Consider the following 10,580-nt stretch of genomic DNA (forward strand, 5'->3'; position numbering starts at 1 on the left):
TTTGTGATTTTTGGCCAGTCTAGGCCGTTTTCACAGGATTGTTGCTTCTTATAGAAGAAAGGTAATCTGAACCAGGATGTCAAATTTGCGAGAATCATATTTCTGATTAGCGTCATGTCATGATTGATTCTCTTGAAGAATATCATGGCAACGGTCTATAACTTTTTAACAGTAGCATAAATCGGTGCTGAGAAATTGTTAAAAAAAGTTTCGAGACAGACTTTAGTTTCTACATACATAAACTAAGGATTCAATCTCAAAATAAGTAAAGTGAATCTTTTACTATACTAAAAGAATGTTACATTTTCTTTTCATTTGATCCGTTTGATCCGTTTGTATGGAAACTTGATACCTTGAACCCTTCGAGCATCTTGCCACTCCCCCCCCCCAAGATGAGAGGCCCTGCTCAAAACGGTTTTTTTGATAACGTTTGAAATATTTATCAAATGGACTTGAAATTTTGCAAGTGTGCACCATAATTGTCCTTGGCATCATTGATGACGCCATCGCCACCCTGATGATGTCATCATTCTTTGAAAATATCGAAAATAGAACCCCCTCTAACTTCTAACACTTGGGATGTATTTTGGGGGCAGAGGGTAAATTATTTGCCACCTGTTGGTATCGTGTATTTTACAGACCAGCCCAAAATTGTCCTTTTTTGCCTAAACAGCCCTGTGATACTGTTTCTTTTAATCGGAAAATGCTATTGACTTGAAATTATGATGATACAAGCTTACAGCCAAAATTTCAGCAAAATCGGACGAGTGGTTTATGCTGAAAGTGAGCATTTTAGGTAAAAACGGACCGGTCTGACGTGACTAAATTGAAATTTTGCACACTGTCTTAGATGTTCAATGTTTATTACTGATGAAAATTCCAAGTTAAAAGCTACAATAGCTCCTGAGTTCACGCAGGTGGTCAACGTGTATTTACAGACTAGTCTGCAAAGTACCAAATACTCATGGGAATGAGTTTTTTCTGTTACTAGTCTCTTTTATTTTACAAATCAGCCTTAAATACATTTCAGTCAAATCGAACGAGTCAATCAGGCAATACATGATTTTGGTCAAGTTTGCATTCTGGTCTGTAAAATACTAACTAGACAGGTGACCGAACCAAAATTCTGCAATTCATCTTCAATTATCCATATCTACCAATGGTCAAAATTTCAAGTTCATAGCACTTGTCAATTTTGAGCCCCCCTAGTAAAAAAATAGGAAGATGCTCAAAGGGTTAATCGTATAAACGCCGATATTTGCATACACCTTTTTTTATAAACTCCAATTTTCGGGTCTGACCTGAGGTTAATTAGCATTCTAGCTCATTTTCTAAAGATTTTGCTTTGGCCACCCTTGATATTATACCTTATTTATGCTTAGGGTATGACTGGATTAAAAAGCTTTAACTTTTAATCCCTTTGGTTGGCCACAGAATGATGATTCAAAACGTTGCGCAAACAGGAAATACTAATTAGAGCACGTCAGCCCTAACCATATCAAAAAATTCCCTCAAAAATGATACTGTAACATAATGAATCAAAAGTTGGGTTTTAAATTTCACTGCAATTTTGTTATGAAATCTCATATCTTGTAATGAAATGTCAATGAGAGTTTTCCCTTGGATTTTTACCGTGCATCAGAAAGGGAAATTCCTACCTGATGCAAATGATATCATGTACAAGACATTGCTTCATCTATTTTATAAGACTATTTTATAAGAAAGTTATCTATACTAAGAACTCGTTTAATTAGCACCATTTAATTGTAAATCAGATTAAGTAATTTTTCATATTAGCAACTCTCGAATAGACCTTATCGGAGTTTTTGATTTTTCTAAAAAAGCGATGCATTGTGGGATTATTTTGAGTGTATTACAATAGAATTCCCTCGAGGAATTCCTAAGAGATTTCTATTGTAACACACTCGAAACAATCCCACGATGCATCGCTTTTTTAGAAAAATCAAAAACTCCGATAAGGTCTATTGCCATTGTCCCAGAATAAATCGGAATTGTTTCGATTGATTTAATCCTAGTTTTAATGTCTATACTATTTTGTTGTTTTTCAGACATCAGAAACAAGCAAAACGGACGTTTCCGGCCTTTCACAAGCGACCGGTGGTGGTGGAACAGCGGAACCCTCTCTAGACGGTGTGCCGGTCGACGAAAGTTTGTTCCAGGACCTTGACCTTGACGATCTTGATATTGATGACGAGTGAAAGATTTTTTGTCCATCGGTAGATAAGGTCTTATTTTTACTTTCGGTTTTTCTATAAATAAATTTTATTATTTTTGAAATTAAAATTAACGTCCTTTTTTCAATGAGGGGTTGGAAAGGAAAAAGGAATAGAGACGAAAAAAGTTCGAATTACAGTTGCATTTCGGTTAAAAAAATGGGTGTGAGGGCGAGCAATATTTTGAATTAATGTTTATTATGGATTCACGATTTGAAGAGAAACTTTTTTCAAAAAATAAAATATTGAAAATTTTTAGGCGTCCAGAAAATGAAGAGGGAGTTGAGTTGTACCAGATATTTGTTATTGGGGAGTTATGAATAAACTCTTACCACAATAATTTCGTAAGATTACAGTTTATTTTATAAAACTTTTTGTAACTCACGTCAACTGTCTTCGTACTATACTGAAAATGAAAATACACAACCTTATATGACGACGAAAAATCGACTGAATTACTGCTCTACAATAAAAAGATAAACAACTAGGTCGCGTCTTTTGACCCTTTCAGGTCGATTGGACCACCGTGTTGCCGGGTGACCTTAGTATTTCCATCGATGGTATTTCCAAGAGACTTAAAGCCAAAAATGAAAGTTGAGTAAATTTAAAGGCTTGGGGACACGAGAAGTTTTTTTTGCGTTTATGCAATGCAACATGCTCCATCCCACCACCACAAGAAAAAAAGTGTGTGTCTCATAGTTCCTTTTTTTGTTTCGTGGGACAAAAAGTGAGGCCCGGAAAACCCGAGTTACAAAAACTCGAGTTACAAAAACCCGAGTTACAAAAACCCGAGTTACGACGAATATGACGTCACAAGTTTCAAATTATGACGTCATAAGGGGACTTCTTAACTCGAAAAAGTTTTTTACTGTTGTTTTGTAACTCGAAATATTTTTTTCAAATTTTGCTTTAGAGTTATGTAACTCTAAAATAAAATTTCAATTTCAATTTTCGAGTTACGTAACTCGAAAATAAATTTTAAATTTCATTTTTCGAGATACGTAACTCGAAATTGTAGTACATTATTTGAACTTTCGAGTTATCTCTAGGTGAAACCAAGTCGGCTAAAAATACTAGAATTCACCATTTTTTTTGAGAAGAATCAATAGATCAGATTAGAATATATTTAAGAAAATAGAATTATTTTAAAACAGAAATGATAGAACAACGTCAAAAGATCTAATTTACAAAACAATAATCACAATAGACCAGAAGAGCAGGCGTCATAAACATGATTATAATTTTTTCATTATATTATTTCTGTACATTGCGCAATCGAGAATCTCTTCAACGAAATATGTGTTGTGTTTTTTTATAAGAACATTTAAAAATTCGAAGCCTTCGGGTCTTTAGCTTTTTTAGTTGAGCCTTAAAATTTTCTTAAAATGTTCCTATTTCACTATTAGCATTAGGTAAGTATTTTCTGCAATTTTCTAAGAAATTAGGTGTTTTTGAGTCCATAAGGCCTTAGTTAGAATGTTCTTAACTTATTGTTACTAACTTAGCCATCGAAACTTTCTGTTCTCATGGTTTGTTCTTAAAAAAATGTGTGAAAAACTTAAAGAAACTACAAGTTCTAGCGAAGTTTCTAGCGAAAGGACAATGAATTTGAATTTAATAAATATAGATTGTGGAATTTTACGTAGTAAAATGAACGTGGTTAAACCTAGGTTCCAGGCGCCAAAAACTTTGCAACAATGTTTAAAAGAATGGTGGAAGCCTGGGAACTATTTGGAGTTGAACAGCATGGAGAATTGGCAAAAAGACAACAACGCACATATGTGAGATAGCGAGCAAGGGTGCAAGATGTCAGCGATTGAAGAAGTTTTTGAAAAACAGTTGAGAAAAAACATCCCTCAAAATTTTATTTTCAGTGAACAATTTTTTGAAAAGTTTTACCTTTTGCTACCAAATCGCAATCTAGCAACTGTAATAAAATATACCAATGTTTATAAATTTCTATATATTCCTAAAGTTTACAGTTTAGTATGTTGATAATGTATCCATTTGTTTGTCGTTTTTAAAGATACCCATTCACCTGAACACTAAAACATTTTCTACTTTTAATTGTTATACTGTATCTCACTCATCCCATGGCACACTTTCCTCTACAAGAAAAGACGATAAAAAGAAAAATCACTTAGTTGTTGGAAAAGTATCTTGCTTGTATTTGTATTTGTAAGACAGCCTGTGGTACTGATCTATAAAATGTATTTCAAGTAATCGAATCTTTTAGATTTTAGTCTACTTCGGCCAACAAAACCTTCAGAAATTCCCATCAAAATAGAGGTATATAAGTTTCAAGAAAATTACAGAAAATTAAATTCTTTGCTGTTCCCGTTCATTTTTATTCCTCTTCCTCTTTTAGTTTTATAGATCCCATTCCGTAAACTAAAAGAAATATTGCACTTTTTAGAATTTTGGCCAACTTGGTTGCGCTTTAACATAACTCGAAAAATAATGTTGTAACTTATGTGTTCGAGTTACGTATCTCGAAAAATGAAATTTAAAATTTGTTTTAGAGTTACGTAACTCGAAAATTGAAATTTGAATTTTATTTTCGAGTTACGTAACTCTAAAGCAAAATTTGAAAAAAATATTTCGAGTTACAAAACAACAGTAAAAAACTTTTTCAAGTTAAGAAGTCCCCTTATGACGTCATAATTTGAGACTTGTGACGTCATATTCGTCGTAACTCGGGTTTTTGTAACTCGGGTTTTTGTAACTCGAGTTTCTGTAACTCGGGTTTTCCGGGCCTCACAAAAAGTGAGTGAAATACCCAAAAGACTCAAAGAATCAATTTTAGCTCCATTGTCACAGGGGCAAAAGTCAGATTTCACTTTTATTGGTAGAAAGAAAAAAAAATTTAAGAGCTGAATTTGGATACAGTAAAGCTAAAATAGAATGTATGTATGTTATAGTTTATTTCAAGTTGACGAACAGGCAGCCACAAAGGCTAATAAAAGTCAACCTACTTTACAATTTGTACGGTGATTACAAAAAGCCTACACCGTCAATATAGGTCTGGCAGATTCTGCACGGGCATGATGTAGGTCTCCACTGCCTATTCTTTTCCTTTAATACAGAATTAATTCCCACATTTTTGGCCCTCAAAATGAAAGTGACTCTGAACCGTGAAAAAAACGTTAGAGAGTTTATATTTCTCTTGATCTGAAGTAAGGCGTTTTGCGATTTACTTTAATATTGATATAAGAAGCTGATACTATTTACGTACGGAACTGTATACTTTATTGGAACTAATTTTTGTGGGAAGTAATATTCGTGGTCGAAAAAAAAGAATCGGAAAAATTGCATTTCGCGGGTTTTAATTTTTGCGGTTTTGCCCCTTTTTGGACAAATTTATTTTTCGATAAAATTGGAAAAGATTGTATTTCGAGGGTTCAAATTTTAACAACGCAAAAATCAATTCCCGTAAAAATTAGTTCCATTAAGGTAGTTTTAGTTAATCTTTTATAACAAATTCTATACTTTCGGGCATATTTGATTTTTTAGATGGAAGGAGAGTAATTTGAGAACATAATGGTTTTTATCATAATACAACAGTCATATATTTAAAAGATGAGAATAATCATTTATACAAGTTTTTGTGTCACAGGGAAAAACGCCAGCATTTTTCTATACTTAGAATTATCCAAAAATTATGTCTTAGGGTTTAAAATATCATCTAATAATCAAAATAATTTTATTTTAACTAATTTCAAAAAATATTTAATACATACGAAATAGGATGATATCCATAAATTATTCCCAAAGGTTTTAAATATCATTTAATTTTTTTTGATTTTTTTAGTTCCACCTTTAATCAAAAAATTATCTATAAAAAAAAGTTGAAATTATAAAAAAATATAAAAAATCTATACCAAAGTTTTAGAAAAAAGTTAAAATTCAAATTGTATACGTAATTTTTTTAAAGATTTGTTATTTATAGACACGGCGATTATTGCCTCATTTTAAAATCAGCATTAAAGCTGACCGTATTGATGCAAAGAGCGATTTCTTCTCGAAGATGATTCAATTTGTAGGATGGAGTTGTCAGAGGGCACTTCAAATAATTCAATGTTGGAGCATTGCTGAGATAACCATTCTTTGTTGTAGCTTTCCAGATCTCCAAATTGCGGACGGAATCGAAATTATCTCGGACAGTAGATTCAATGATGACACCTTTTGGATACAAACTCGATTGTGTTAACAAGTCAACATATGGGGTTGTATGTCCAACGTTTTGGATGTCACTCCAAATATACATGTCTTGGTTCTTATCTAACAGAACTTTAACGCCAGTCCATAGAGATAAGAAGTCAGTTTCTTGGATCGGTTCATTTGGTATGATAACATGAAATCCAGCATCGGATAACACTTTAAAAACATTAGTTCGATGGTAAGAATTGCCAAATGCTTCGTCTCGTAAATGAATTACGATGTTGTTACCATCGTTTAGATTCTCAGCAATTGAACCTTCATAGGTTTGTCCTGAGGGCGGGACATGCCAGAAGGTCACATTCTCTTTGGCCGGTATGTTCATCTTGATGGAGTTTGGTATCATTGAACCAATATCATCGATCTGCATTCTCGAGTACTGGTAACCATCAAGTAGCATCACACCCAACACGAAAGGTAACACGAAAACGATCATGTTTAATGTTAAGTATTTTTTCCGGATTCCATTAAGATTGAAGCCTCGTTTACGAGCATACTGGATAAGTTTGATGAAATAAGGGCGGAGGGCTTTCTGAGCTCTGGATTGGAACCTAGAAGAATAATGGTTATATTTTACAACAGGCACCTTGATATTTTGCGTAGAAAAATTCTTGGGAACTGCTTGATCTAAGTATTTACTGTGGCAAGATCATGTAAAATTATTTTAATTTTCAGTAGAAGAATATAACACAAAATATCAAGGTGCCTGTCTACGTCTATCTTATGCATTTACATGATTTTTCGTTTTCATTTATAAAAAAAGTACCAATTAGGAAAAATAATGTATAACATACCTGTAGAAATAGTGGAGCGCAATTTTCAAGTAAATCTTGAGGTGCTTCTCAACTTTGATCATAACGTCCGTGCTGGCGATAAAGAATTTGTAAGCGAAAATCATCAAGACTGTGAACGCATACGGGTACTTGCTTGCTAAAGTTTGCTGAGGTTTACCGTTATCCATTTCACCGTATTGTTTAGAAAGAGCCGTAGTACGGGGGCTTTTACGTACACCAGGTTTGGAGGCGGGTGACTTTTCAGAGTAACACGCATACATCGATTGTGACGGTTTGGACGATAATGCTTGAGCGTCGGGTTGAGCGTCATTTGCTTGATGGATGTCACTGAAACTCTTGATAAGTGGCATGGTGATTTTTCGTTTTAAGAAATTTGGTAAATAGTCATTAATGCCACTAGCTTGGCTATTTGCTGGGGTGGACTCTAAAGGACCACCGCAGGAGTCAATCGGCACTGAAGGGTCGCTGTGGGAGTTTTCCGACAATGAAGGGCCACCGTAGGAGTCGATCGGTGCTAAAGGCCCACCGGAAGAATTGTTTGACCCCGAGGAGCCGCTGCGAGATTTGTTACGAGGTGATCTTCTAAGGGTTGAAGGGCTGCTGTAAGTATTGTCTGACGGTGGAGGGTTGAGAGAGTTGTTACGGGTTGAAGGGCCGCCGTAAGAATTGTTACGGGTTGAAGGGCCGCTGTGAGAGTTGTTACGAGTTGTAAGGCCGCCGTAAGAGTTGTTCGACACTGGAAGGTCGTCGTAAGATTTATTCGACGCTGAAGAACCTCCGTAAGAGTTATTACGGGTTGAAGGTCCGTCGTAAGAATTGTTACGGGTTGAAGGTCCGCCGTAAGAATTGTTGCGGGTTGAAGGTCCGCCGTAAGAATTGTTGCGGGTTGAAGGGCCACTGTGAGAGTTGTTACGAGTTGTAAGGCCGCCGTAAGAGTTGTTCGACACTGGAGGGTCGTCGTAAGAGTTGTTCGACACTGGAAGGTCGTCGCAAGAGTTATTCGACGCTGAAGAACCTCCGTAAGAGTTATTACGGGTTGAAGGTCCGTCGTAAGAATTGTTACGGGTTGAAGGTCCGCCGTAAGAATTGTTACGGGTTGAAGGTCCGCTTTGTGAGTTGTTACGACTTGTAGGACCGCCGTAAGAATTGTTACGGGCTGAAGGATCGCTGTAAGAGTTGTTACGACTTGTAGGTCCGCCGTAAGAATTGTTACGGGCGGAAGGGTCGCTGTGAGAGTTTTCTGACAATGAAGATTCACCGTAGGAGTCGATCGGTGCTAAAGGTCCGCTTAGTGAGCTGTTACGACTTGTAGGTCCGCCGTAAGAATTGTTACGGGCTGAAGGGCCACTTTGAGAGTTGTTGCGACTTGTAGAGCCGCCGTAAGAATAGTTACGGGCTGAAGGGTCGATGTGAGAGTTGTTACGACTTGCAGGGCCGCCGTACGAATTATTACGGGCTGAAGGGCCGCTTTGAGAGTTGTTACGACTTGTAGAGCCACCGTAAGAATAGTTACGGGCTGAAGGGTCGATGTGAGAGTTGTTGCGACTTGCAGGGCCTCCGTACGAATTGTTACGGGCTAAAGGGTCACTGTGAGAGTTGTTACGACTTGTAGGACCGCCGTAAGAGTTGTTCGACGCTGAAGAGCTGACGATAGAGTTGTTCGACGCTGAAGAACCGTCATACGAGTCGATCTCTTCATCTGGAACGTAGTCATTGTTTGAGTTTTGATAGCTTCGGAATGGATTCCACAGTCCGAAGGGTGAGCGAAGTAATCGGTTGAAAACGCTTGCTTGAAATGAATGGACTGTTTTCCCATCTCGTAGAATCATATGTTGGCTTTCAAAAGGTGAATAAAAACTTCCATCCCGCAATATCATCGGCATGCTTGCTGTTGAAGTATAGAAGACAGGTTGGTGTCTGTATCAGCTGGATGCAAAATTTGTGTTGCAATGTGAATAAAATTAAAAAACTTTTTCACGAATCAATGTTTCATGTCTGCAGATATTCAGCTTTCCGCCATCTTGAATGAATATATTGAATGTCAGCAATTGACTTAAAAACAATCAAAAAATAAATTTGACGTTAATAATTTACGTATTTTCAATTTGACGTCACAATATGTTTTTATTTGAAAATACATTACGCGATGATAAAAATTTGAAGTGTTGGTCTAATTTGTTTATTGAAATATTCGAAGACGCGGGGGGGGGCCTAAGGGTTCCTTTTCCAAGATGTTTAAAATGCACTGTAAGGGGCAAACTAGAGATGTACTGTAAGGGTAGAAATTTTAGAAAAACCTAGATATTTTGCCCAAAAATGCTACTTTAATCGGATTAATTTTCGCGATTTCGCGAATTTTTGCCATTTTCGCGAAATTAAAACTCGCGAGCACGCGTGAGATTCCTGATTCGCGAAATTAAATCCACCACAAAACTTTTAAAATTGTATTTCTGGTGGAGAAACTAGTTCCAAGTCTCCATTTATGGCAAAAAATGGCTATTTTCAGCTGTTTTCGGGCTTATTCGCGAAATATTCCGAAACTCTGACTCGCGAAATTAAATCCAGAAAATTTCGCGATTTTTAAGCTCGCCAAATTTAATCCGGTTAAAGTAGAATTTAGACAATTTTTTGCATGACGTGAAAAGGGTTGAAAATTTGGGGGAAAATACGCGGGTATGATTTCACCGATTTTTACAGCATTGTAAGGGTGCAATTTTAAAAGCCAATTTTTGCCACGCACATACCGTCAGTCCGCAAACCCAGTGCCCCCACCCCGGGTCGAAGATCAAGAAAGACTATTATCTATTTGCAAAACATGCCTCGATTATCTCAAATATGAATTATTATTTTTCATTTTTTTCTTGGATAAAAAGTCACACCCCCCCCAAACAAAAAGACTAAAAAGTCCATATCAAAGTAAAATGGCAACAACATATAGAGCAGCATAAAAATAGCCGATATGGTAAAATGAATGTGGTTTACACCAACTGCTGCTTTTCTGCGGGGTAAATAGTCGAAACTACTACATTACATCTAGAATGTTAAGAAAATAATTTATGTAAGACATGTAGTCAATCTTTCATTTTTTAAATATTTCCTTTCCAGAAGGAAATATTTGTTAAAACGGTAATTTTTCTTCTCCTTCTTCTCCTTCTCCTCCAAGTCTAACGCTCGGTTTTGGTCAATTTCGTGAGTTTGTACATGAGTCTCTTTTTAAATCAAGCTCCGGCGGTAAAAACAGTAGGATGTTCTTTTTTCGAGGTGGAAGACGTCATTTCTTCGAGAAACATCACTGACCTTTATATACCCTGGACCAAGCTTCTCAATCCCAGCC

At 36.2% G+C, this 10,580-nt stretch overlaps 2 protein-coding genes across 2 annotated transcripts in view; one reads left to right on the forward strand and one right to left on the reverse strand.

Annotated features, from left to right (window-relative positions):
• The window catches only part of LOC136799143 (zinc finger CCCH domain-containing protein 15-like), a 29,462-nt gene extending 26,792 nt beyond the window's left edge, over positions 1–2,670 (forward strand). The window contains exons 13-14 of the mRNA XM_067055850.1: positions 2,070–2,246; positions 2,494–2,670. Of these exons, the coding sequence (XP_066911951.1) occupies positions 2,070–2,219 (150 nt within the window). The 3' untranslated portion in view covers positions 2,220–2,246; positions 2,494–2,670. The remainder of the gene's footprint in view (positions 1–2,069; positions 2,247–2,493) is intronic.
• A 3,113-nt stretch (positions 2,671–5,783) lies between these two features.
• Positions 5,784–9,216, reverse strand: LOC136799128 (homeobox protein 5-like). The gene is made up of 2 exons (XM_067055816.1): positions 7,247–9,216; positions 5,784–7,003 (listed from the first exon to the last, which is right to left on the reverse strand). Exons 1-2 carry the CDS (start codon positions 9,127–9,129, stop codon positions 6,193–6,195), a joined length of 2,694 nt encoding a protein of 897 aa, XP_066911917.1. The 5' UTR covers positions 9,130–9,216; the 3' UTR covers positions 5,784–6,192.
• Positions 9,217–10,580: the final 1,364 nt, after the last annotated feature.

The sequence above is a fragment of the Clytia hemisphaerica genome, unplaced genomic scaffold (assembly GCF_902728285.1).
Source record: "Clytia hemisphaerica strain Z4C2 unplaced genomic scaffold, Clytia hemisphaerica genome assembly, whole genome shotgun sequence".
NCBI lineage: Eukaryota > Metazoa > Cnidaria > Hydrozoa > Leptothecata > Clytiidae > Clytia > Clytia hemisphaerica.

Bases quoted from the DNA above. Each gene is read 5' to 3' on its own strand.
- LOC136799128 (XM_067055816.1), bottom strand. From the start codon at position 9,129: ATGCCGATGATATTGCGGGATGGAAGTTTTTATTCACCTTTTGAAAGC. The intron at 7,004-7,246 runs GTATGTTATACA...TTATTCTTCTAG, and splicing joins GCGCTCCACTATTTCTACAG to GTTCCAATCCAGAGCTCAGA.